Raw genomic sequence first — 27995 nt, forward strand, 5'->3', positions numbered from 1 at the left:
GGTTGGTAATGATAGTCGAGGGTGTACATTTGATGTGTTGGATGAGATTTCGATTTCAGATCTAGGTGGCAGAGTAACACTCATATTTGTCCTCTGATGCCCTTGTGGTTTGCCTGACTGACTAGTAAAATACAAAGAGGACGTAGTTCGTACGTCCTTATTCTCTGTAGGTCGGTTTGGATCCAGTGGAAGAGGATGTTTATGGATGGACAATGCGTTACGATGCATCACTGCCCCTTCATTTGAGGTATTAGATATTGGTTCAGTTTGTACCCCCAGTGTAGAGCTGGAGGAGCTTCTAAGGTAGGATGCTGGATCATCCCTGACTGGCTGCTTGGCCATATCATGGGTTTGTTTGGGATTCTTATCACTGAAACTCACGCCACTTAACCCCGCTGTAATGCCAGCATCTGTAGAAACGTGACGTGCTGCTTCTGGCATCAAGAGTTCATGGCCTGGAAAAAGTATTAGATGTAATTAGTACAAATATGATAACTGAAATCAAACCAATCTTCTATGCCAGATTTGAATGAAATTAAACAAAATAAATGAAGCAGCAGTAGAATTCTGAATTTTTTTTTATAAAAACAAGTAGACGGGCAGCTATAAACTCAATATTTTACAAGTACATTAGCTTTCTGATCAGTTTAATAAGCTAAATGATACTTGATTGGTTGAGATAAAAGGACAAGATATGGTAAGACCCATTTTTGGCCTCTGATTTTGGGTGTCTTTCAGATTGATGCAACAGTTTATCCAGGTTTTGAAATATGCAGAGGTCACAGAGAGGTGAGAAAATAGGTCAATTTTTGAATTTTCTCATTTTATGCAAATTTTCATTGATTTTACAGCACATTTTGTTCCAGAAAATATAGAGCACAAGCTTGCCTATCTATCAAATTTCAATATTTTATCAACGATAATCAGATGCAGTTTATGCGTAAAAATCTTAGATAGGCAAGCTTGTGCTCTATGTTTTCCGAAGAGAAAAGTATGGTATCTCAAATATGATGAAATTCTACCAGAATTGAGGCAGAAATTTGGGAAAATGTCCTACTTCTGCACTCTCGAGTGGCTTCCATGTAAGCTATGAATCCAAATTAGTGCTGGTTTTAAAGCAAGCATCATTTTAAGTTTTTAACTACAAATTATCACAATTGTACCAGTGTTCTGATTTTTACATCAAATAAGGGGCCAGATATGGCCATTAACCTACCTTGTCCTTTACTTAATATTAAATTTATTTTTGCCTACGTAATGTGGTATGAATTTCTAAACAATCCTATTTCTAAAGGTGATGTCACTATAGCGACATATTTTGTATCAACTTATCATTACTATGGAGACTGTTTTTCTCCACATCTAGTGAACGACAAAGCTTTGTAGTGATTTTCTCCACATCTAGTGGATGGAAAGCTTTGTAGGGATTTCATTCACATCTAGTGGATGACAAGCTTTGTAAGGATTTTATCCACATCTAGTGAATGACAAGTTTTAGAGGGATTTTCTCCACATCTAGTGGATGATAAGCTTTGTAGGGATTTTATCCACATCTAGTAGATGGCAAGTTTTAGAGGGATTTTCTCCACATTTAGTGGATGAAAAGCTTTGTAGGGATTTTATTCATATCTAGTGGATGACAAGCTTTGTAGGGATTTTCTCTACATCTAGTGGATGGCAAGATTTTTAGGGATTTTATTCACTTCTAGTGGATGACAAGCTTTATAGGGATTTTATTCACTTCTAGTGAATGAGAAAGCTTTGTAGTGATTTTCTCCACATCTAGTGGATGACAAGCTTTGTAGGGATTTTATCCACATCTAGTAGATGAAAAGCTTTGTAGGGATTTCCTTCACATCTAGTGGATGACAAGCTTTGTAGGGATTTTATTCACATCTAGTGGATGGCAAGTTTTAGAGGGATTTTCTCCACATTTAGTTGATGACAAGCTTTGTAGGGATTTTATTCACATCTAGTGGATGACAAGCTTTGTAGGGATTTTATTCACATCTACTAGTGGATGGCAAGTTTTAGAGGGATTTTCTCCACATCTAGTGGATGACAAGCTTTGTAGTGATTTTCTCTACATCTAGTGGATGGCAAGATTTTTAGGGATTTTATTCACTTCTGGTGGATGACAAACTTTATAGGGATTTTATTCACTTCTAGTGAATGACAAAGCTTTGTAGTGATTTTCTCCACATCTAGTGGATGGCAAGTTTTAGAGGGGTTTTCTCCACATCTAGTGGATGACAAGCTTTGTAGGGATTTTATCCACATCTAGTAGATGAAAAGCTTTGTAGGGATTTTATTCACTTCTAGTGGATGACAAGCTTTGTAAGGATTTTATCCACATCTAGTGGATGGCAAGATTTTTAGGGATTTTATTCACTTCTAGTGGATGACAAACTTTATAGGGATTTTATTCACTTCTAGTGAATGACAAAGCTTTGTAGTGATTTTCTCCACATCTAGTGGATGGCAAGTTTTAGAGGGATTTTCTCCACATCTAGTGGATGACAAGCTTTGTAGGGATTTTATCCACATCTAGTAGATGGCAAGTTTTAGAGGGATTTTCTCCACATTTAGTGGATGAAAAGCTTTGTAGGGATTTTATTCATATCTAGTGGATGACAAGCTTTGTAGGGATTTTCTCTACATCTAGTGGATGGCAAGATTTTTAGGGATTTTATTCACTTCTAGTGGATGACAAGCTTTATAGGGATTTTATTCACTTCTAGTGAATGATAAAGCTTTGTAGTGATTTTCTCCACATCTAGTGGATGACAAGCTTTGTAGGGATTTTATCCACATCTAGTAGATGAAAAGCTTTGTAGGGATTTCATTCACATCTAGTGGATGACAAGCTTTGTAGGGATTTTATTCACATCTAGTGGATGGCAAGTTTTAGAGGGATTTTCTCCACATTTAGTGGATGACAAGCTTTGTAGGGATTTTATTCACATCTAGTGGATGACAAGCTTTGTAGGGATTTTATTCACATCTACTAGTGGATGGCAAGTTTTAGAGGGATTTTCTCCAAATCTAGTGGATGACAAGCTTTGTAGTGATTTTCTCTACATCTAGTGGATGGCAAGATTTTTAGGGATTTTATTCACTTCTAGTGGATGACAAACTTTATAGGGATTTTATTCACTTCTAGTGAATGACAAAGCTTTGTAGTGATTTTCTCCACATCTAGTGGATGGCAAGTTTTAGAGGGATTTTCTCCACATCTAGTGGATGACAAGCTTTGTAGGGATTTTATCCACATCTAGTAGATGAAAAGCTTTGTAGGGATTTTATTCACTTCTAGTGGATGACAAGCTTTGTAAGGATTTTATCCACATCTAGTGAATGAGAAGCTTTGTAGGGATTTTATCCACATCTAGTGGATGACACGTTTTGTAGGGATTTTATCCACATCTAGTGAACGACAAGCTTTGTAGGAATTTTCTTTACCATGTTCTTTACCTGATCGTTTCAGTTGAATGTGTGGAATGGCATTCTCCACTTCTCGTTTCTGAAGTTCCCAGGTTGGCATGTTGACAGTAGGTGTGTCACTCGAGGAAAACCAGGCCAGGTCAAAACAGAGTAGACTGTTCAGCTGCCGCTCAGACTCCTGTAACAGCTGATAAAAGAGATTTAAAGATGAAACTCATAAGGTCATTTTAAGATAATTGACATTCAAAAAAATCAAAGTCTAACCCATATATTAATTTTAATAAATTTGGGACACTAATGAAATATAGAGGATATTCATTTTTTGGAGTTGGAAGTCTATTTATTTTCTTTTTGTCATATTTGTTATTTTTGCAGGTTGAAAAGAAATCATTCCTACAAATGTAAATTTTATTTAATGGGTTAATTAAAATATTTCATCATTGTTAATGTTAACAAATGGTAATGAAAACATTATCAATGGTAACAGAATTATTGATTCTAATGAGGTACGAGCATTAATTCATATCTTTTTCAGATTTTATGTAAAATTATAGGTAATCAAGAACCTTGATTCGTAAACTTGGATCTTGTGTGGCCTTGACTAGACTGAGTTTCCTCTGATGGTCGTCTATACTGGAGTTGATGGACTTGTTCCTTCTCAGCTGATCTAGGATTGGGCGTTTAATGGCCTCGATATCATTGTGTAGACGTCTCTTCATCTCCTCCTGTCGGCTCTTCAGCTGCGACCTTAGTGCCTCAAACTCCTCCTCAATACTTTTCTGTACATGTTTCTCATTTTCCTAACAACATCAATATATTTAATTACTTAATTGCATGTGGGTTTGATTTCATGGATAAGGTTTTTTAAAACTGCATTTTGTATAGAATGTGAAGAGGAACGTGCATAGAATGTCATGTGTGAGGGTTTCCACATAAATAACTCCCTATGAAAAATAATGATTTCGCAAAATTTTCAATCACAGTCAATGTCAAAGATTCTGTGTTGTTAGTTTTATGAATAAACAATATATATCCCTGTCATTTCCTTCTTTTAATACTTATTACTAATTACTATTTTTCCTTTAGTAATTATTTGGTACATGTACTTACATCAATCCCACCAAGGATTTCATTCAAAAGTTGAATTCTGTCATTTAGCAAAACACTCTTCTTCCGAATTTCTGACAAGGATGCCAATATTGATGTCTAAAAACAATTAAAGAATAAATCATTAGATAATGTAAGAGGTGTAAATGATAGAATTTAAAAGTGTTGGCAAGATCAAGAACATTTAATTAACTGATTTTAAATCACTGAAATATGGTTTCCTTAGTGCTGTTCGGTGTCCCTCTGAAGTCTTATCTTCAAATGCTGATATAAATTGTTCTTTCACAATTTTAGATTTTATTTAATAGCAACTGCAGTGAGTGCACTGAGTGGTGCAATGCACTAATCACAAGCAAGCTCAATTATAAATAAACTAAAATATGTAAGAAGAAACACAATTTGAACTGAAATCTGTATTATTCATCAAGGAAATAGTTGTGTGAAATCTTCAAAATCTTCCTAGACTTTGAAAGAATATTTTCATATATAGAGCTTACAATAAAGCCAAAAATAACTGCACTGTAGTAATATTTAGACTACACTCTTGAAATTAAACTAACATGCAAAAACATGTGACAATTGTCTACTGTATTTTGGAATTTGACTAAAGGGTCCATGTTACAAAGGTAATCTGTACAAGGGAACTGCATGGGCTTGCCCGAATGGTCAAACCATAAAGCATATTATCAAGATTCACTTATAAAGTGTTCTTATAACACTGCATTACCTACACTGTAACAGGTAGTGTACATGTGTTAGTGTACATGGTACCAACTCTAAATTGCAGTATATTCAATGTATACCTGAGAGCGATGAAGTTGTTCTTTGATGGGACTGAATCGATGAGATGCACCTGCATCTCTCTGACTTATACATTTACACTCTTTACAAACTGCTTGGTTACAAGACAAACAATAAAAACACAAGTCTTCTTTGTGCAGTCGACATTGTCCTGCTGAGTCTGACACATCTTTACTCCAACCTGCATCGTTGAACGTCACTTCTGCTTCTGCTTTGTAAACACTAATGACATTGTCAAGTGCACGGTTTACTGGAAACTGGTCAACTCCTGTTCTTTCCAAAGGAATCTTCCTTTGACACAGTGGACAGTCAACATATCGCTGGGGTCTGTAACTTGTGAATTGGTCCCTAGCAGTGATAATGCCCTGTAGACACTTTCTACAAAAATTATGACTGCATGGCAACATCAAAGGTTCATCGAAAAATTCTAAACATATTGCACACATTAGTTCCTTATCCATGGCTCATGAAACTATTTCAACACCTCAGTCAGTAGCGAAAAACTCTAAATCAGGGCTACGTTCAACATACAAACTGTTAGCATTACACATAATACCATGAGTGATGATGAGGGAGAGGCATTCTTAATCGGCACTACAGACCATCTGTAGGTTTTTACTATTTTCTGAGTGGCACCTAATTATTTTGTATCAGACACTCCATTTCCAGTTGCTCTCAGCAGGGAGTTTATGAAAACAATGCGGTAGTTTCGTTTTAAAAAACGTTGAAGAGATCTGTAGTTTTCAAAACAATCCGAATAATACGAATCGGCAACAAACGGATATACCAACAGCACATATCCCATCGACTTACCAAGTTTGATTAAAAAAATAATAATATTAAGCCTTCTTATTGCTTTTTGATCCTAAAAAATATAATAAGCCTACATATCTCTTTGTAAACGATGTCTCCTCTGTTTTTCTGTAGAACAATGGGGACAGGCTACATAGAGTTTCCCACTGGAAGAATGGGGGGGGGGGTGTTAGAATTTCAAGTAATTGAAAAAACTGATGGTATTTATTTAATTAAGGTGTAGATCAACATGACTATGATCGTAATTAGTTGTCACATTTATTTTCCCAAAGAGAGAGAGAGAGAGAGAGAGAGAGAGACATTGATTATTATTTAAAATAAATAACGAATATCCCTGTCGAGGATTACTTTTAGTAACAATTCTCAAGTGGCATTAAGGAATTACAACAGATATATGTACATTATAATCAGCATAATTATATAGTCAAGTCAAATTTAGCCATTTTTTCATATTAAAGCCAAGAGTAAAAAAAAATAGTAACATATATACATGTATGTATGTACATTTGATTATGATACCTTCGTCAATGGACATCTATTTTATTCAGTTGTGTGTGTATCATTTGATAAAAGCTCCTTTTTTTCCACCACTACTTGTCATTTTATTTATTTATTTTCATTCTCCTAATAAGGGTCGGTCACGCTTTCGAATAAATACAGAGACAGATAAGTATCCAATTCAGAAATCGAATTTAATCTTTTAACAGATGAATTATACGTATGTTCTGTATATATGTTTGTTTATTCACCAATCAAGGGTCCACGGGGGGCATGAACAAATTATTACAATATGATAACATTGATTACAATTCTATATTATAGGTTTATAATGTAACATGACTAGTGATTAGGTTTGACATTAAGAAGTGCATCACCACACTGGATCAAAAGCATAGAAAACCATAGGATGATAAAAAGAAAACACAATTAAATAAAATAATAGATATAAGGTAATTAAAAAAAAAATACAATCCGGCATTATTTAAGATACATCGACCGCAATCCTGATTCCAAATATTTATTTCATAGTCATTTTTTTCTAGTCTTAGAATTCTACAAAAATACATTGGGCTGATTTTCGTGGGTTAAAAAATTATTTGTTTTCTCGTAATAACAATATATATATATATGTTTATTCACCAATCAAGGGCCCACGGGGGGCATGAACAAATTATTACAATATGATAATATTGATTACAATTCTATATTATAGATGTATAATGTAACATGACTAGTGATTAGGTTTGACATTGAGAAGTGCATCACCACACTTGATCAAAAGCATAGAAAACCATAAGGTGATAAAAAGAAAACACAATTAAATAAAAATGATAGATATAAGGTAATTTAAAAAAAAATTCTTGTAGTAATGGCAGTACTCTGATATATAACTAGTGCATCTTGAATACAAAGGGCACCAGGGGATGATACCTCTACACAGCCAGACTGGCAAACCTGTACCCTAAGTATTGAAGACGGTCATTCAAAAAAAAAAAATCGTGAATCTGGCGGCAAATAAACGCGCTGCGCTATATTGCTAAACTTTCGCGTTATATAGCAAATTTATGTACATATACATAGTAATGTTACTCCTGAATCTTGTTTTTGACTGACAGATAAGTCACACGAACAAGTTAATTTATAAATATGATTTCCCAGAAGATCACAGATGTAAAGAAGATATGATGCGTAAGTTTCAATAATTATTAGCAAAAGTAACGCACTAATTCGCGAAAGTTGAACGCGTTTTTGTGTTTATTCGAGAAAGTTACGCATTTACCAGTATTCGCAAAAATTTTGCGTTTTAAATTATTTTTTTAATGCGAAAATGAGCTCAGTGGGCTTTCGTTCAATTTTATTCTTAATTACAAGATTAAAAAGTAAATGTTATGTAAGCGTGGACTATTATTTATCGACACGTATTTTAAAACTCGAACGAAGGGATGGGCATGCATGACTTACATTTTTTTTAAAAGAAGAATTTCATTTTGACAAGTAAAACATATAGTATTAAAAGGGCTCGATCAGCAACGATACTTTTGTCTACAATATAAGCTTGCAATTTAAATTACTGAGGACACATCTTTTCCCCTGATTTTTTACAGGCCTGATGCACGTAGCATGGGGAGGAGGGTGGTGGTGGCTGTCGAACAGGCTTTTTTTTGGACACTTTATTAAAATAGAAAATGTTCATTTAAAGCCCGATGTCTACCACCCCCTTTTTATTGCAAAATACAAGTAAGGGTAATGAAGTATATATGAGTATAATTATATAATAATTAATCTGTCTGAATAAAAAAAAAATGCTACTGAAAGAAGTATGACACACCCCACCCCCTAAACGAAATATATGATTTTAAGGTTCGGGTAATTTTTTCCTTTTTTATGTAAGTTGTTTTTTTTTTCTCTGGGCTGTTCCCTTTCAAAAGCGATGTTAGCACTATGTCCCTGTGATGTATGGGTAACCAACAATTCAACATTCCAAAGGTCAGTGGGTCACTCCATATGAATGACTGTGCATATTTGTTTGTCCAGTCTTAGGTAACGTTGAATTGTGGACACTATATTTCTAAAAACCCTCTAATGCCAAATTTTGGAGGAACAATTTGCTGTTCTCCAATCGTTTAAGAGGATTAAGTTGGTATTAGGTATATATTCTGAACTTGCCAGTCCAATTTTATCCGATTGTGAACGTTCAATGCTACAGAACAGAGTTCAGTGCGCATTGATGTTAATGTAAACATTCATTTTCGGGTGAACAGTTGTGAGAGACAGATGGAATCCCCAGACAGGGACAACGTCTTTGATAAATTTGTTGACAGAAAAAAGATTTTTGATAAACAAGATTGTATTCAATGCTTTCAACGTTACGACGTTGACGGGTGAGTTGAATTTTTTTCCCGCGATATAAAAATTAGAAAATGAAATAGACTAATGAGTTCTGCTATAAATATTTTCTTTTTATGAAGGCTTATGTCATTCAAGAATTACAGAGTCCTAACTACAGCATCTTGTGGTTTTGTAAGGTTTTGTGGTTTATGTATTGTAATACAGATTTACATTATGGACTCTCGAGCATGTATAGTTGTTTATTATTCAAAAAGAATCCATCTATTTCATGTGTTTCACAAAACTGATTAATTAATTTATATTTTAATTTAATTCATTTTTTATTGTTAATTGATAAAGCAAATTTATTCATTGTCAAAAATGTTATTCAAATAAAGAATATACTGCTTTAAATAATGATGATTAAAAAAAATTAACTTTTAATCACGATTAACTGGAGGTAAAAAAAATATTAATTATGCCATTTTTTAAAAAAAATTCCGTACAAGATAATTGTAAATTTGTAATTTTTTTAAAAATTTGTATTTATATAGGATTTATATTTCCACTGGTCTGAAAGATTTAGAGTTCACCACAATGAAAACCACACTTCAGTAATTTTACTGATATACATTTGGTAGTGTGAATAATTGTGTCACATTAGTCAAATAATCTGGACAGTGTTTTACAAAATACTTTTGCCTTAGATCAAAATGTTATAATGCAAATAACTTTCCCATTTTTCATCATGTTGAAAATGGTGTTTATTCTTTCGAAATTGATTTTTATTTAAAAAAATTAATAGAAACATAATATTTTTAAAAAGATTTTACAATCAGCAAACTAAGTTTTTAGTCTTAGTCATAAGTTCTTTGTAAAATGACCCCATGGTCAGTCAATTTGAGATATCGTATAGATAGAGGATATCTATATTGTGTGATTTGATATTGGCTTTATCTAACGAGTTAAAATGGTGTATATATTCGCGAGGCTTGCCGAGCGAATATACACCATTTCAACGAGTTGGATAAAGCCAATATCAAATCACACAATTATAGATGTTCTATTTATCTCATATGACTTTCCTTTTAACAAAACTTTGAGACTTACCCTGCGAAACTACATGAATGATTGCTAAATTCAAATTGATGACGTACGTACAACTTGATGACGTAGCACCGTTGATGTTGACATCTCTCGAAAGAAAGTAGATCTTGTTCAAAATTTAGAATTTTTGCTGTATCTGTGTCTTTGAAAACATTATGTGACAATTGCTGGCACTTTACATCAAACGAACTTCTGACTGAAAGTTGTAAGGACATGGGATCGTGAAAATGGACTCTTTGGACGATGGCAGTACAAAATGTGTTAGGCAAGGCTAGGGGCCTACTTGTAGATTCATTGTTGATCCATGGTAAGTTACACCTACATTACTAGGTAGGCATACGTAGTATAATATAAAAAAGCATTATTGAAGATGTTAAGGAATCTTAAGACAATAACTTAACTGCTAAGCTTTACTTTCTCCGAAAACGATTTAAAGGGGGGGGGGGTAACATCTGTCTTCAAGTAGCCAATACAGGTTCCTTGATAAAATAAGACACTTCTTTGACATATACGAGCCTTTTTCTGGTTTTTAACGATATTATCGCTCTTTATCATTCATTTTATTAGGGCAATAATAGGGATCACAAAAAAAAGTTTCAAATAAAATTTTGAAGCGAGGGATCATGTCAAAACCGGAAGTGCTATTGATAAAGCATCTACCCGTTGATAAAGCATAAGTTTATCCAACGGCCTGTATCACCCACACGTATGAGATAAATTTGTAAATCTACCTAGCTCACAGAGTCAAAAGTTTATAGGCATATCCCTTCATTAATGATAAATCTGAGCTATTATATCAGTGTAATCTTTTATTATAAGAAATCAGGGTTTCCATGTCTCCTAGAAAATGGAGCACCTGATTCTATAAGGTCTAAACATGGACCAGTCTGAGAATACACTAAGTAACAATTAAGCTTCTAGTATTATTGTTTCAGAAAGATACATGTGAAAGTAAAGAAGTAAGCGGAAGTTTGAGCGATATTTTTCATTTGTTTTTCCTTTGAAATTAATGGACCAGGTGCCACATTACTGAATATGGAAGGGAGGTTCCTATAAATATACAATAATACATGAACCATTATGCAATTTTTTTTTTTACAAATACCTGACACAAAGATAGAGTGTTTGATAAAAAAAATATTGTTGCTCTCGTGTGATTATCAAGTTTTGAGGAGAAAAAAAAAACAGGGTTTACTTTGCTAGTTATTAGCAGATAATGTAAAATAAGGAAGTTAAAACCATTTCACGATTTTATGATATTTCCTGAAGAGTGTCTAGATTTATGTGGGTAGTGTAAATTTTCTCATTGCCATATATTTGCCTCATGTTTATCAATTAATATTTCAATAAATATATAGTTAACTCATGTTTATAGATTGCACTTGTAACGTAAAAAGTTTAATTTTAACACTCACTAGGAATCAAAGTCAGTAGCTTTTTAAAAATTATTGTACCTCTACTGATCTTACACTTTGAAAACGTAAATCGACACATTTTGCTGATTTATTGTAAAGAAAAGTCTAATTCCCTGCAAAACACACACATAGCTAGACCTCCTAGCATTTTCTATTATTTATATGAAAGTTCCAATATCTTCCAAACAAAATCATGAATATTCATAAAGCAGCCCAGTCATTGTTATTTATAAGGAGTCTGGCCTAATTTTTATATTAATGAGTAGCTTGTTAAGTACTGTGATGTCATCAGGGGAAATGCAGTGAGAGGTATCACATTTTTTTTCAGAGTAGAAACTGTACATGTATATAACAAGGGCTGACAAATAGATTTTAAGGCACTTGTTCAAGGGCAAGTACATGATCAATTTTTGCTTGCCCTTCTGTAAACTAATACTGTATTTATAAATATTTTTAAAAAAGGAAGGAAGACAAATACTGAGTAGATCACGTAAGCCCTATGTCCATCTTTAAATTTGGTCCACTTTTTGTATTGGTATAAAAAAGAAACAGATTAAAAACCACATATACAGGCACGTAAGTCAGTTCACTTAATATGTATTGGTTGTCAATGGTTGTGTTTTTCAGATTATTTTGGAGTAATTTGCCATTGATTCATAAAGTTGGTAATGTTTCTTGCAAGAATCTGTTGCCAATTTCAGATGAATATTCTTTTGTATTTTCCTGTGTTACAAAGTATATTTTGGGATATGACATCTTTCAGTATTTGTTCTTTCATTAACAGATACAAGATCATTAAATTCTGTAAGCACTTGTTTTATAAACATTTGATAAACTTGTTTCACATTTTTCTGCAATAGATTATGTTCTGATCTTTCTATATAACCAGATTTGCATGGAGCTGGTGTAAAGCTACCGTATAATCTCTATTAACCGCCCCTGCCCCTATAAGCGCCCCCTTAGGTCTTTTTCAATTGCCAGGAAATAAGGGCCCCCCGTACAGTGATTAAAATGATCTAGAATCGTATCAAAGATGTGAAGAAAGTAAAAATGAAACGTGTCTTTTATCCAATTTCTCGCTGGAAAATGAATAATTTAGCATAATTTGGGTGGATTATCTTCACTTAAAGTAAAGTTAGACATCATTTTAGTGGTTCTTTGTATTTTTTTTTTCAAAAGATTTTTTGAAGCAAATATGATATTAAATATTATAAAGAGAATACTAAATTAACAGCCCCCTTTTCGCAATTTTCTAAGCGCCCGGGGCGGTTAATAGGGATTATACGGTATTTCCTCTTTCAGAAATTATTTAGGGCTTCCTTACAAGTCAGAGAATGTTGAATTTCAGCCAGTCATATTCGGGAATGATTCAATTATCAAATAAACTTACTTTTCCATCATAAAGGGAGCTTAAAGGCAAATCTTCTGTTATTAATATTTTGACATATAAACCAGTATTATTAAGGACAGACGAGACGTTCCTTAATAAGAGATAAATTTTTCTAAGAGTTTGTCATTGAAGTGTTGCTACTTAAACATGTTTACTCACAAAAAATTGAGGTACCTTACCAGGCATTTCTGCAAGATACCAGGGGTAGTGTTTCTTATATAATCCTTCGGGGAAGAAAATAATTTTCTAATTTCAAATGTTTAAGTGTTTGGATATTTTAAAAACGTCTAGAAACTGCTTTAGAAATCAGAATGTTATGAAAATTTTGAATATTTTTCATACATTACGAAGATATACAAAACAGATTTTGAGGAACGTCTTGTCTGACCTTAAAGTATTAAAATCTGCTGTATAGATAAATACACATTTCCTTATAATTTGAGTGATTGCATTAATCATCAATGAATAAATGTTGTTCATGCTAATAAGTATAAGGTAATGATCTAGAATTTTTTAGTACAAAAGAACAAATGCCCCCTCCCTCCCCCAATAATCCCCCCCCCCTAAAATTTAATAATAATAAACCTATTGAAAATATTTGGTTACCCCCCACCCCACCCCCCATTCATTCTTTTGGCATGGGGAGAAAGTTTGAGAAAAAAATTCCAAGTGCTCTAAGGGAAACTACAAGTACATGTACTATAAGAATTTTGGCATATGGTATACTGTTAAAGATTGGAATAGTACAAACGTACTACTAAACTTCATGCTTTTAAAATCATTGATCACATACAATCTCTGAACAGGCTAATCTGATTTAGGATTAAAGAATTATAAAAGTAAACCTGCTGAGTAAGTAGCTCAGGTGTTGAACCTAATTATAACATGGGAGCTTAACACCACGCTGGTTAACCATATTTTGCCGTCGTTTTCTAATATTCTGCTCAGATTTTAAGGCTTTTCTAAGAGTGGGTTTTATGATTTTGTATAAATATCAGCAGCAATGGCACTTAATAAAGAAAAAAAAGATAAGAAGTGATCATGCTTGGTCACAAATTTATACAGGTATAAACAATAACATTTATAACTGTATTATTTAAAGTAAACATAGATTTTGCGGAATTCACACTATTTTAGCCAATTACAGTATTATCTTGTTTCTATGCTCCTCAGATGCCTTCAAAACTGAATGAGAGAGAGAGTGATTTGTCGAACCGTCTCTTGCTTAATTTTGTAAATTGGAGTTAATTTTATGTATTTCGTTGTTTATAATCTCATCAGATCTTTTTATATATATATATAGTAATTTGTATGACTTGTACATGCAATATGTTAGTTCTTGCATTCTACTTTTCAAAGTACAGTAAATCACTTTTTATTCATGATAAGTTTATTTTCATGTAATAAGACTGTTTGTAGGGATGGGTATCGCAAAAAATTTCGTATCGCGATATATCACGATTTTTTCCAACAATATCACGATAATATCATGATATTTTTAAAAGCAGTTTTTACAATGATTTTATATGAAAAGTCATTATTTTTCTAAAAAATATGCTAGAAAAACAAAATTTTACTTTCTTGAAATTTTTATGTATATAAAATCAATTATGTTTGGACGGTAAGATGCTGTTCTTTTCACTTTTTACAACATTTTTATACTTTCTGTAATTGTAATTTGAAAGATTGAACAAATAAATGAATAATTTTGTGGACTTTATAATATGTTCCTAAAGACCGGTACTTGTATTTAGGTCTCTGTATCACGATATGTATCACGCAACAAAAAATTGCAATATACCGGTATACCGATAAAATCGCACATTCCTAACTGTTTGCATGCAAAAATTTCCTTTTCCCATATATTTTTGCCTATGTAATCATAGATTCGAGGATATATATATTATTATAACAGTAACTTGATCCGAAGGGTCATATCACGTCGAGTTGACAGGTGCGGATCATCAGATTTAACGAGACGCAAAGCGTCGAGTTTGATCTGATGATCCGCACCTGTAAACAAGACGTGATACGGCTCTTCGGATCAAGTTACTGTTATAATGATAAATTTATTATATACCCCCTTATAACTAGCTAAATATAGCAGAATAAATCTTTAGAGATCAATTATATAATATTTATCCATAAAACAAAGCATAATAACCAGTGCCTTTTTTAATGCGCAAGAAAAATAACGTCATGTTTTTGCGTACTACGTCATCAGTTTCAGAGAGTGGTGATATGGATTCAGAAAACCACAGTGTGGTGATCCGGAAAATCGGATCAAACTCTGTAAAATTAACAGTAACAAAAACAAGAAAATTGATGGGTATATAATAAATATAGTTTTTGCCCTGTCCGTCTTTCTGTTCGTTTGTCTGTTTGGCCGCAAAAACTTTACCATTGCCCAGAACTTTTGGGAGAGGACTGTCTAAGTTTAAAGAACTTATGTCCAATCCCTTTGACATGTTTGTCAATAAAATATGTTCAAAACAACTTTTAAGTGGGACTATGGCTTTGGCATATTTCACAGGTATAATCCTTGTGACAAGACTTTTCTCTGGGTACCACCAAATATGACCTCTTGACCTTGGAGTTTGATCCACTTTAAAATTTACAAAAAAAACCCAAACAAACAAACAAACAAAAAAACAAACTTTAACCATATAATTGGCCATAATTTTTTTTGAACAGTTGGTGCTAGGGCTTCATTCTTTATGTGTGTGTTCATTGTGACAAGACTAAATATATTTGACCTTAGAGTTAAACCACTTTGTATATGAAAAACTTTAACCTTGGCCATAACTTTTAAAAAGTTAGCATTAGGGCTTTCATATTTGTAAGGTGTATTCCTTATGAAAAGACCTGTCACTTGATACCAACAATTTTGACCTTGGAGTTTGACTTGCACTTGGGAAACTTCAACCTTAGTCAGTATAAGCTGCCATACTTGGGCATCAGTGTTTCACAAATAAATCTTGTTTTATTTTTAACATTACGTAAAACAGCATTTGAATGAGTAAAATTAAGTTTTCTCATTTGAAATAAAAAACCTTTATGACTTTTTCCTTGCTTATATTAAGTGTCACGAAATTTTGGTTTTAATATGTATACAGTTACAGGTTTTGTGAAGAATTTTGAATCTTTACAGAGATGGCTTTCTGAACAAGAAGGAGTTTCACCAGTTACTGAGTGATGTTTTCTGTGATGGCTCCCAGTCCTACAAGCTGACGGAGGCCCAGGAGGGGGAAATTCTTACTCTCCTAGACCAAGACCAGGTCAGTTCTGAATATACAGGCAAACAGACAGACATCTGTAAACACACACTAAGTCTTATTTAATTAATAAGATTCATCATGGATGTTAATTTATTCATTTCGATCGACTGAGTGTTTAAAAAAATTGATGATTTATTATAATCAGAGAACCAGTATGAAAGCCTATAATGTCATTTATTCCTACCAGCTAGCTGTACAATTCTATGATAGTTTGTCCTGACTTGTAACCTTCACCCTTCATTGTCTAAAAGAAGCCCAGATACTGTTATTAAATTAAAAATATGACTGAAATAAATGTTTCTAAATCAAAAGAAAACACCTTTAAAAATTACATGTAATTTAATGGTAATGAATAGCACAGGTTGAACTGTCCAGATCGACAGAATGGGATATATCTCTTTACAAGTCCTCCTCGGACCTCCTGCTGGGAAAGTGGTCCAAATATGGAAACCTGTGACGTGTGTGCTCTGAATTCAGCTGAGCTCTGTTGGTTTCTTAAGGAAAGTTCCAAAATTGGCACTGCAAATTAGCTCTCATTATCTCTTATCATTTTCTGCAAACATGGAAGAAAATATTTCTGTCATTAATTGGCTTATAAATCAATCTGCCTCTACAAACAAGAGTCATTGTGAGTGTGTGTGGAGAACAGAACAAATTTGTCCTCCATCTTACAAGAGAGGAAGCCATGATGACTACATCAATACATTACTGATTTCACGATAGATCAAACCGATTTTTAAAAAAAATATATCAACCAGTATTTTAGAAATATAGTTTCTTCCTTCTGGAAATTTCAGGATTATAATTTTAGAGTTGGCTCGATCAGTTATTGTTGATAATATGAATAATTTATTTTTCATTTTAAAACTTATATTGCTCCCCATCGGTGGTTTTGCTATGTCTTTTGATGTTTTTTTCATATTAAATGTGTTGTGATGGTTTGTCGGTTTTGCACTTTTACGTGTAGGTGAATCATTCGTCGGTACAGGTATGTAGTCTACCACAGTGGGACATTGATTGCCTACGGTTTAACGACAGAAATAGTGTAAACATTTGTGATAGTTGCACAGTATATTAATAGAGATATCAAGTAGGTCTTGGAAGTTCCAATCAATACATATCACCTAGAATCAAGGGGGCAGTTTGAACTGTGTTAAGGTGTATATCCTTAATTGTTTTCTCTCTCAAAGTCCAATGTTTATTGAGTTTAATGAATTCTATTTTAATTGAATGACTTTTCTGCATAACATATTGTTTTGTTGGTGTGTAATAATATCTTTGACTTTTACCACGATATTGGATTCCAATTTGTGCCCCAACACTCTGAAGAGAGAGATCATTACTATTGCTGTTTAAATGTTAATCAATAATTGTATGTGCATTGTGCAGCCATCCCTTTAGAGAGCTGTGTTAATAAATTTATTATAAAGCAATTTACTTTGCAATTTTTAGGTGTATTCATGCAAAATTTCCCAATTTTTAGTAAAATCATTTGAATACATGTTATTTTGAAGAGAAGATATTATTTTATTAAACACTTTATTTGTTCATTCAATGAAAAAAGAATCATTACTTTTATCAATTTGAACATAAATTTATACATTCTCTTAGACATCTAGACAACTGTTCTTTGGTCAAGAAACACATTTCAACAGACTTTCAAGACTATTGATGATATTTTATTGTAGTATTTAGTAGAAAGATTAAAATGAAAAGGTCATCTTGAAAGATTCATAATTATACAAACATTGTACTTTATGTGTACTTATCATAGCGGGCTTCATATTTAAGCAGCTTTTGTATGGACAACAATGTGCTAATTCATAAATACCACTAAGAACTTTATAAAAACAATTTACATGTAGTACAATACACTGCACAGTGCACAGACATGTGTACAGCTAATTCTTAATTACGGAAACAAATCCATACCCAGTGATTGAGCTAAATTTGAAATATGTCAATTAATGTATAGTATATGATCTGTATAAACTAAGATAATCAGTTAATTAGTACATGTACTTCTATACCCAGCCAGTGACTTCTGTTAGGTTGTTATGGATGGGGGACCATTTGAGTCTCGATGATCTGGATTTATCCAAATTTAGACCAAAATTTCATTGATAGGATTAATTTAATAAAGTGCACTTTTAACAACTGGTTTAAAAAAGTGCACTTTTAAAAATTGGTTTAAATATTTATTCATTGAACTTAAGACAATGCTAATCTCTGCTTTAAGAATACATGGGGAAAAGTCCAGTGATATTTAGTGGTTTAATACAGTACAGTTTAGTACATTCATTATTCAGTGTTACCAAACAAATCTCAAATTTACATACATTAGATGCTATAAACCGAGAAATTGGAACACTTACTGTCAAACACCATTATAAGAAAACCATTGGGATTTTTGCTTCCAAGCTTCTGTTTGTAAATGTATCTGTATAAAAAAAACATTGTACAAAGTCTTCTACAGAATTCATAAAAATTTCCTTATAACAGAGATGTCCTCATACGTGAGTTCTGTATAACTCAGCTTTACTGTAAAACAAATCCAGCTTTTATGCAATGGATTCATGAGGAAATTTATTTTAAGTTCCTTATTAAGAGGAAAGTACATAAGTTTTTCTGTGATAAGCAGTTGTATTAAAGTATAGAAACCAAGTGTGGAAGAATTAGACTTACCAGCTAAGAAGCAAGCACATCATATTGTTGAGTAGACTTTCAAATAAGCAAAGAATTAAAATGATGAAATTAAGAAGGAGACTTTTTTTATAATTTGAAAGGATTTCTCCTGAAAATGTGTATAATGCTTTTTTAAATGTCAAGAGTTATTAGCTCACCTGAGCCGAAGGCTCAAGTGAGCTTTTCTGATCACATTTTGTCCGTCGTCCGTCCGTCTGTCTGTCCGTCCGTCCGTCTGTGCAATCGTGTCCGGTCCATATCGTCTGTCTGTCCGTCTGTAAACTTTTCACATTTTCGACTTCTTCTCACAGAACCACTGGGCCAATGACCAAACTTGTGTACAAAGCATCCTTGGGTAAAGGGAAATTTGAATTGTTAAAATGAAGGGACATATCTCCTCGCAAGGGGAGATAATGAAGAAAAGACAAAAATAGGGTGGGGTCATTAAAAAATCTTCTTCTCAAGAACCACTGGGCCAGTAAAGCTGAAACTTATGTGGAAGCATTCTGGGGTAGTGTCACACAAAATTGTTCAAATCATGACCCCCGGTGTGGAAGGGCGGGGCCACAATGGGGAATCAAAGTTTTATATAGAAATATATTGGAAAAATCTTTGAAAATCTTCTTCTCAAGAACCACTGGGCCAGAAAAGCTGAAACTTATATGGAAGCATCCTGGTATAGTGTAGACTAAATTGTTCAAATCATGACCCCCAGGGGAAGGGCGGGGCCACAATGGGGTATCAAAATTTTACATAGAAATATATAGGAAAAATGTTTGAAAATCTTCTTCTCAAGAACCACTGGGCCTGTAAAGCTGAAACTTATGTGGAAGCATCCTGGTATAATGTAGATTCTAAATTGTTCAAATAATGACACCAAGGGGGAAGTTCGGGGCCACAATGGGGAATCAAAGTTTTATTTAGAAATATATAGGAAAATTCTTTGAAAATTTTCTTCTCAAGAACCACTGGGCCAGAAAAAGTGAAGCTTATGTTGAAGCATTCTGGGGTAGTGACCTAAATTGTAGGAATCATGACCCCCGGGGGAAGGGGCCATTATAGGGAGTTAAAGTTTTACATAGAAATATATAGGAAAAATCTTTGAAAATCTTCTCAGGATACCACTGGGCCAAAAAAAGCTGAAACATATGTGCCCATGGAAGAATCATGGGGTAGTGTAGATTTCAAAATGTCTAAATTATGATCAGTGGGGTAGGGTGGGGATGCATTATGTATAACAAGGATGAAATCTGGTAAAGAACAGAATGGTCAAAGCTTCTCAGGTGAGCGATGTGGCCCATGGGCCTCTTGTTTATTTTTGTGTACTTTGATGAAAACAAGAGTAAAACTTTATTTTCATTTGAAGTGTAGTACAATCCCAAAGGTTTTGTCTTTTAAGCTAGAATCCCTTATCAGTAAGTCCTTTAATAAGCATTAAAAGATAATGTTTTGTGCATTTTAATAATTTTATGAGGATTGTGATTTGCATATTTAAATTTTTTCTCCTATTTACAGGATGGACAAATCAGTAAAGCTGAATTTCTTGGGAACTGCTATTACTGGCTAAAACAAGTAAGTATAAGTATGATATTGGCATCTGGCATGGTTTGGATAACAGTTTTTCTAATATAGATGTACTAGTATCTAAATACTTATGTCTGCATATATTTTGATGATCGAAACTTTTAGAAGAGACACAAGAACTGCAGGGAAAATGTACCGGGTAATATCTAAGGAGAGTCATGGTACATGTTTCAGATTTTCATATTACAAAGTTCAAAATAAAATCTAAGGGTAGACTGAATGAAAGATCTGTCAATGCCTTAAATTAATGACATGTCTGTTTTCTTTAGATTTTACAGCCCAGCTCTGCTCTCATTGTGGTTGATGTACAGAATGATTTTCTGGATGGAAACCTTGCTCTCCGTAACTGTCCCGCAGGTCAGGATGGGTTAGGGGTCATTCCTGCCATTAACTCTCTCCTTGACACTGTGAACTTTGACCTCGTAGTATATACCAGAGATTGGCACCCTGCAGACCACATATCATTTGCAGAAAACAAGCACATCAGACGTTTCCATGCTACAAGCCAAGTAAGAGAGAAATGAAATAAATTTAGAGTTGCTTATGATTTGAACTATCAAGAAATTGTCTGCATTGCTTTTACATATTTTGAAATTGTATTTAAATGTTTAGACATATTTTAGACAGGGTATACTGTTAACAGACATATTTAACAACATAGATATGTCAGACCTGTGTGAAAATCATTTTATCTGTATGCCAACTGTGTGGTCTATGATGCAATAAATTTAATATTTAAATAGGTACTGGCTCATACTCACTCCCAAGAGATAGAACATTTTCAACTGATAAGCTAATACGAGTATTGCTAATCTAAGTCCGGGACACTGCAGGTCATAGAAAAATAAGTACCGGTATTTTGAATTTATATACCTAGGTCACCTGTTTCATGATTATGTCACAAGGAGAAAGACAGAAAGAGAGAGACTCTCAAACATGTGAATATTTTGTTGGACTTTTTGTCTTACCTCTCAGTAAAATTTCAGCTAAAATGAGCCATTATGATGAAATATAAAAAGAGAGCAAAAATAAAAGAACAAAACAAAACAAAAAACCCCACTTGAGTGGATTGACTGGATTCAACAAATATTGCAACAAAATGTCCAAGTATATGGAGAATCCTGGAATATTGATAATTGCTGACCTGAATTTGAGTTCCATGCATGCTTGGAATATAAGTGAAAGTAGCTGAAGATAATTAACAGTGCTCAGTCTCAAAAAATCTACAGTACAATAAAAATATGTAAACAAGGCTTAAAACATTGACCCTGGAAATTTTAGAGGTGGAATCAGTGCCTAGGAGGAGTAAGCATACACTGTTGATCGGTAACATCCGCCTTGAGCCATAAGTCAGATTCAAAACATGCTAACCAAATCTGTGTTCCAACAACTGTCTGTACTATAATACATGGATCTGATGCTTCAACTGACATACATTTTATGACCGAGTGACTCGTATAACGACATTTACATAATGGAAGCAGACAAGGGTCAAAAATCATATAAAGAAAGTTGTTCCATGTGAGCTCTGTATCCCACATACCTTTTGTGTTCTATATTAGGCAGTAGCTTTATTATTATATGAAAATTTATCATCTAACTTTTTGTTTTCAGATCTCTCAGACAGAAGCCAAGGTTCATGACACAGTGATATTTGAGGGATCCTCCATTACTGAGCAGAAGCTATGGCCCACTCATTGTGTTCAGGGAAGCTGGGGAGCAGAACTGCACACAGATCTCAAGGTCTACAAAATATTATGAAAGCTTAATGACTGATTTATTGACTAAAATTGATTTTTAAAATCATGGTTTACTTCACAAATATAGCAAGGGTTAAATTCAGGTGCTGTTTCTGATGAGAGAAAAAAAATACAGTAAAACCTGTCAAAGAGACCAACTCTTTAGCAGCTTTCTGTCATAATTTTTAGCTCACCTGAGCCGAAGGCTCAAGTGAGCTTTTCTGATCAAAATTTGTCCGTTGTCTGTCGTTGTCGTTGTAGTCGTTGTTGTCGTTGTTGTCGTTGTTGTCGTCGTCGTCGTAAACTTTTCACATTTTCATCTTCTTCTCGAGAACCACTGGGTCATTTTCAACCAAACTTGCTACAAAGTATCCTTGGGTAAAGGGGATTCAAGTTTGTTCAAATGAAGGGCCACGTCCTTTTCCAAGGGGAGATAATCATGAATTTGTTAAAAATTAATGGCATTTTTAAAAAATCTTCTTCTCCAGAACCGCTAGGCCAGGAAAGATGAAACTCATGTGGAAGCATCCTCAGGTAGTGTAGATTCAAGTTTGTTCAAACCATGACCCCCGGGGCAAGGGTGGGGTCAAAATGGCCGACCCAAGTTTTACATAGGAATATATAGGAAAAATCTTTGAAAATCTTCTTCTCCAGAACCACTGGGCCAGGAAAGATGAAACTCATGTGGAATCATCCTCAGGTAGTGTAGATTCAAGTTTGTTCAAATCATGACCCCCGGGGCAAGGGTGGGGCCAAACTGGTCGACCCAAGTTTTACATAGGAATATATAGGAAAAATCTTTAAAAATCTTCTTCTCCAGAACCAGTGGGCCAGGAAAGATGAAACTCATGTGGAATCATCCTCAGGTAGTGTAGATTCAAGTTTGTTCAAATCATGACCCCCGGGGCAAGGGTGGGGCCAAAATGGCGGACCCAAGTTTTACATAGGAATATATAGGAAAAATCTTTAAAAATCTTCTTCTCCAGAACCAGTGGGCCAGGAAAGATGAAACTCATGTGGAATCATCCTCAGGTAGTGTAGATTCAAGTTTGTTCAAACCATGACCCCCGGGGCAAGGGTGGGGTCAAAATGGCCGACCCAAGTTTTACATAGGAATATATAGGAAAAATCTTTGAAAATCTTCTTCTCCAGAACCAGTGGGCCAGGAAAGATGAAACTCATGTGGAATCATCCTCAGGTAGTGTAGATTCAAGTTTGTTCAAATCATGACCCCCGGGGCAAGGGTGGGGCAAAAATGGCCGACCCAAGTTTTACATAGGAATATATAGGAAATTTTTTTTTAAAAATCTTCTTCTCCAGAACCAGTGGGCCAGGAAAGATGAAACTCATGTGGAATCATCCTCAGGTAGTGTAGATTCAAGTTTGTTCAAATCATGACCCCCGGGGCAAGGGTGGGGCCAAAATGGCTGACCCAAGTTTTACATAGGAATATATAGGAAATTTTTTTTAAAAATCTTCTTCTCCAGAACCAGTGGGCCAGGAAAGATGAAACTCATGTGGAATCATCCTCAGGTAGTGTAGATTCAAGTTTGTTCAAATCATGACCCCCGGGGCAAGGATGAGGCCAAAATGGCTGACCCAAGTTTTACATAGGAATATATAGGAAATATCCTTCTCAATTACCACTGGGCCAGGAAAGATGAAACTCATGTGGAATCATCTTAAGGTAGTGTAGATTCAAGTTTGCGCAAATCATGACCCCCCGCCCTGGGGCTAGGGTGGGGCAAAAATGGCCGACCCAAATTTTACATAGGGATATATAGGGAAACCTTTTAAAATCTTCTTTTCAAGTACTTCAAAGCTATTATTAGTGATATTTATATGGAATCATAGGTAGTGTAGATTCTAGCTTGTTCAAATGATGAACGCCTGGAAGGGGGGGGTAGTAAATTCAAGCCCGATGTGCTCAGGTGAGCGCTGTGGCCCCTGGGCCTCTTGTTTAAACCACTGATAAATTTCCTTCAGAAAATTGTCAATTATATTTTACCTGCATTCAGTGGCTTTCTGTCTCATTCTGTAAATGACCATCAATTTTTCCATCATAAGTGTAGGTTGAGATTCTGAATTATTTATCACTTTTGGCTCTGCTTGGAGTCAGAGAACAAAATTTATAAATTGTTAAGTATTATCCCCTTCCCATGTTTGTAGAGAGAAGTTTGCAAACACATACTCATATTTAATATAATATTTCACAGTGTGTGATAAGTTATCAAAAGAAAAAAAATTCAAAAAAAAAAATAAAATAAAAAGAATGTTCCTTATCAATTACAGTTTTATAGTAAATTTTTTGGAAATTCAGTTTTGTGTTATTGTCCCCTGCTTTTGCAAAAGTGAGGGGAATTAATTATTCCCTGATTTTGCAAAAGCGAAGGGGACATTAAATCTCATTCATCTGTTCATCTTTCAGTCTGTAGGTCTGTCAGTCTGTCTGTCTGTCACAAAAACTTTAACATTTCCAAGTTGGTCATATACATGTATTTTGAATGGGAAGAGATAAGACTTTCACATTATACATGTACTTGTATATTACTTAAGACAATACCTTTCTAAATACACTATGATTTTTTTACCCTGTAACCTTGACCTTGAAGTTTGACCTACTCTTCAAAAATTTAAACATTAATTTAAATTGACCATAACTTTTAAATGAGAGGAGATAGGGCTTTTCTATTATACATGTGTATTACCTGTGACAAATCCTTTCTAATACACTATGATTTTTGACCCCATGACCTTCACCTCGGAGATTGACCTACTCTTAAAAAATGTTTTTTCTTCCTTATGACTTTTGATTTAGGAGAGATAGGCCTTTCATATTTGACATGTGCATTACCTATGGCTAGATATTTCTGAGCATGCAATGATTTCTGACCCCTTGACCTCCATTTTTGACCTAATTTAAAAAAAAAAAAAATTAGTGATACACAGTAACTCTTAAATGACATGTATACGGCATTCATATTTGACACAATATGCCATGAATAAAACAACTCACCCACAAAAAAAAGAACCGAGAATGGAGGACCACGATTCTTGGAATTTGCTTGTTATAAATGATAAGACAGATAACTTGACATTGGCAAACCATTCAGTGAAAAGTAAAGCCTGCATATGTACATGTATTTAAATTTCCATTGCATGATTTAAATAATTGTGCACAGTATTAACTAAAATATTTCTTCTCAGGTCCCAGATGACAGCATCTTTGTGGATAAAGGGAAGAATCCTGAAGTGGACAGCTACTCGGCATTCTGGGATAACAACAAACAATCACAGACAGAGCTGGTCCAGATCTTATCTAAACGTAACATCACCGATGTCTACGTCTGCGGGGTGGCTTACGATGTCTGTGTGGGTAAGTATACTGACATACTGACAGGTAGTTATACTTTTCTCTATGTCTTTAGGATGGCCTTTGATGTCTGCCCAGGTAGGTATTGGGATGACCTACAATGTCTATGTGGGTAGGTATACAAATGTCTATGTCCCTGAAGTGGCTTCCAATATCTGTATGGGTAGGTACTGTGGTAGTGTTAGATAAACGGCATCCTACTAGCTTGGACTAGTGGGTTAACCCTTTAGCTCGATCGGTAGAGCACTGGACTGGCAAGCCAGAGGTCCCGGGTTCAATCCCCAGCAGAGGCAATAAATTGTTTCTGTTACATTTGGCGCCCAACGTGGGGCCAAATGTAACAGAAACAATTTATTGCCTCTGCTGGGGATCGAACCCGGGACCTCTGGCTTGCCAGTCCAGTGCTCTACCGATCGAGCTAAAGGGTTAACCCACTAGCCCAAGCTAGTAGGATGCCGTTTATCTAACACTACCACATTACCGTAAATAGATGTCTGTATCTGTGGATCCGGCTATGATGTCTTTGTCTTTCTAGTAGGTAGTTAAACTGATGTCTATGTCTGTGTATGTAGTTGACATCTGACATCTACATTTGCTGAGTGGCCTACAATGTCTGTGTGGATACTGGATAGGTACCAGGTATATTGATGTCTATATCTGTGTGAATAGGTACCGGTATATTGATGTCTATGTGTTTGGGGTTACCTATGATGTCTGTATGGGTAGGTATATAAATGTCTTTGTCTCTGAAGTGGCCTATGATGTCTGTATGAGTAGGTATATAAATGTCTTTGTCTCTGAAGTGGCCTATGATGTCTGTATGGGTAGGTATATAAATTTCTACATTTGTGGGTTGACCTATGATTTTGATGTTAGGTATATTGATGTGTTTATCTGTGGGTGACATACAATGTCTGTTTGAGTAGGTATACATGTACTGACGTTATTGTCTATAGGTCAACCTATTAATTATGTATATATGTATTCTACTAGCAATTATACATGATTTTTTTTTTTGAAACAACTACATGTATATGTTTTAAAAAAAAATTTCTTGATATGAGATTTATGAATTTGGATTTAAAAGATGTGATGGGGCCAGTTGGAGCTGTATATTTCCATTTTTATTTGATTATTGGGTGTTTCTTTTGTTAAGGTTTTACGGGGCTGGATGCAGCGGACCATGGATTTCGGGTGATTGCTCTGGACGATGCTTGTCGTGGTGTAGACTTGCAGCACATAGAGGACATGAAGAAATCACTGCAGGACAAAGGGGCCATTATAATCAACACCTGTAAGGTGAGTCATTATAATGAAAAATCTACAAGGTAGGTCAATTTAATGAATATATACCAGGTAGGTCACTACTATGAATACCTTCAAGGTAGGTCAATATTATAAATACATGCAAGACAGGTCACCATTGGAAATACCTGTAAGGTGGGCCAATATTATAAATAACTGTAATGTAGGCATTATTATTAATATCTGTAAGGTGGGCCATTGTTATAAATGATAATAAATATTTTTTTTGTATTTAAGGTGAAGGATATAGTAGAGGGATCTGACCGTCCTCCAAAGCTCGGGCTCCAGACGGCACGGAATGTGGCCCTGGCACGAACATTAGTCAATAACAATAAGGTTCACCCAACGTAATTATCTCCCTTTCAATTCAGCTCTTCTGTGTAGAGACTGTGTGTTTAATAACATCCATCCTCAGCTTGTGTACAAGTGCAATGTTGACGTCTGTCTATTTCACTTCCTCCTGGATTATTGATGTTTTTTTTTCTTTGATTCTGTATTTCAGAATGTTTTGATTGCATACACTTAAAATAAAGATTATTAATAATTTATTTTAGAAAGTCAGATGCTAGTGAATAGTATTTCTAGTCATAAACTTTCTTAGTAATTTCTTTTTAATGGGGTTTTATTTCTGTTCATGAATATATTTTTTTCAGTTAATTGAACCTTAATTATTTTAAAATGTATAGCTTACTATTTTTATTGATGAATTTTTGTTTAATGTCTTTATGATATACATTTTTTTTTATAGATTCTTGTACTTAATAAGCATTATGATTTGTCAGGTTTATATTTTTAGCTCACCTGAGCCGAAGGCTCAAGTGAGCTTTTCTGATCACATTTTGTCCGGCGTCCGTCTGTCTGTCCGTCTGTCTGTCCGTCTGTCTGTCTGTCTGTAAACTTTTCACATTTTCGACTTCTTCTCAAGAACCACTGGGCCAATTTCAACCAAACTTGCCACAAAGCATCCTTGGGTGAAGGGGATTCAAGTTTGTTCAAATAAAGGGCCACGCCTTCATTCAAGGGGAGATAATTGGGAATTAATGAAAATTTGGTGGTATGTTTTAAAAATCTTCTTCTCCAGAACCACTGTGCCAGGAAAGATGAATCTTATAGGGAAACAAGGTA

The 27995-nt window shown here is 34.4% G+C and overlaps 2 protein-coding genes across 2 annotated transcripts in view; one reads left to right on the plus strand and one right to left on the minus strand.

The window, feature by feature from the left end:
• Window positions 1-6057, minus strand: part of LOC134242841 (E3 ubiquitin-protein ligase TRIM68-like) — a 7081-nt gene extending 1024 nt beyond the window's left edge. Inside the window, exons 1-5 of the mRNA XM_062724988.1 lie at window positions 5355-6057; window positions 4555-4650; window positions 4011-4244; window positions 3475-3631; window positions 1-455 (exon numbers count right to left, since the gene is read on the minus strand). The exon at window positions 1-455 is cut by the window's left edge and continues 1024 nt beyond it. Coding sequence (XP_062580972.1) covers window positions 1-455; window positions 3475-3631; window positions 4011-4244; window positions 4555-4650; window positions 5355-5813 — 1401 coding nt within the window. The 5' untranslated portion in view covers window positions 5814-6057. The remainder of the gene's footprint in view (window positions 456-3474; window positions 3632-4010; window positions 4245-4554; window positions 4651-5354) is intronic.
• Window positions 6058-8881: 2824 nt separating this feature from the next.
• LOC134242831 (uncharacterized) lies at window positions 8882-27985 on the plus strand. Its single transcript, XM_062724963.1, has 8 exons — window positions 8882-9047; window positions 16058-16184; window positions 20385-20441; window positions 20723-20962; window positions 22068-22196; window positions 25400-25568; window positions 26722-26864; window positions 27108-27985. The coding sequence occupies exons 1-8, from the start codon at window positions 8941-8943 to the stop codon at window positions 27219-27221; spliced, it is 1086 nt and encodes a 361-aa protein (XP_062580947.1). The 5' UTR covers window positions 8882-8940; the 3' UTR covers window positions 27222-27985.
• The last annotated feature ends 10 nt before the right edge of the window (window positions 27986-27995 follow it).

Source organism: Saccostrea cucullata, unplaced genomic scaffold (assembly GCF_032062105.1).
Source record: "Saccostrea cucullata isolate Sc308-1 unplaced genomic scaffold, CSIRO_AGI_Scuc_v1 ctg304, whole genome shotgun sequence".
Taxonomy (NCBI): Eukaryota; Metazoa; Mollusca; class Bivalvia; order Ostreida; family Ostreidae; genus Saccostrea; species Saccostrea cuccullata.

What these genes read in the sequence shown, in the direction of transcription:
- LOC134242831 (XM_062724963.1), top strand. Translation starts at nt 8,941, where the DNA reads ATGGAATCCCCAGACAGGGACAACGTCTTTGATAAATTTGTTGACAGA. An exon ending in GCTATTACTGGCTAAAACAA is followed by an intron (nt 20,442 to 20,722) that starts GTAAGTATAAGT and finishes TGTTTTCTTTAG; the next exon opens with ATTTTACAGCCCAGCTCTGC. An exon ending in GTTTCCATGCTACAAGCCAA is followed by an intron (nt 20,963 to 22,067) that starts GTAAGAGAGAAA and finishes TTTTGTTTTCAG; the next exon opens with ATCTCTCAGACAGAAGCCAA.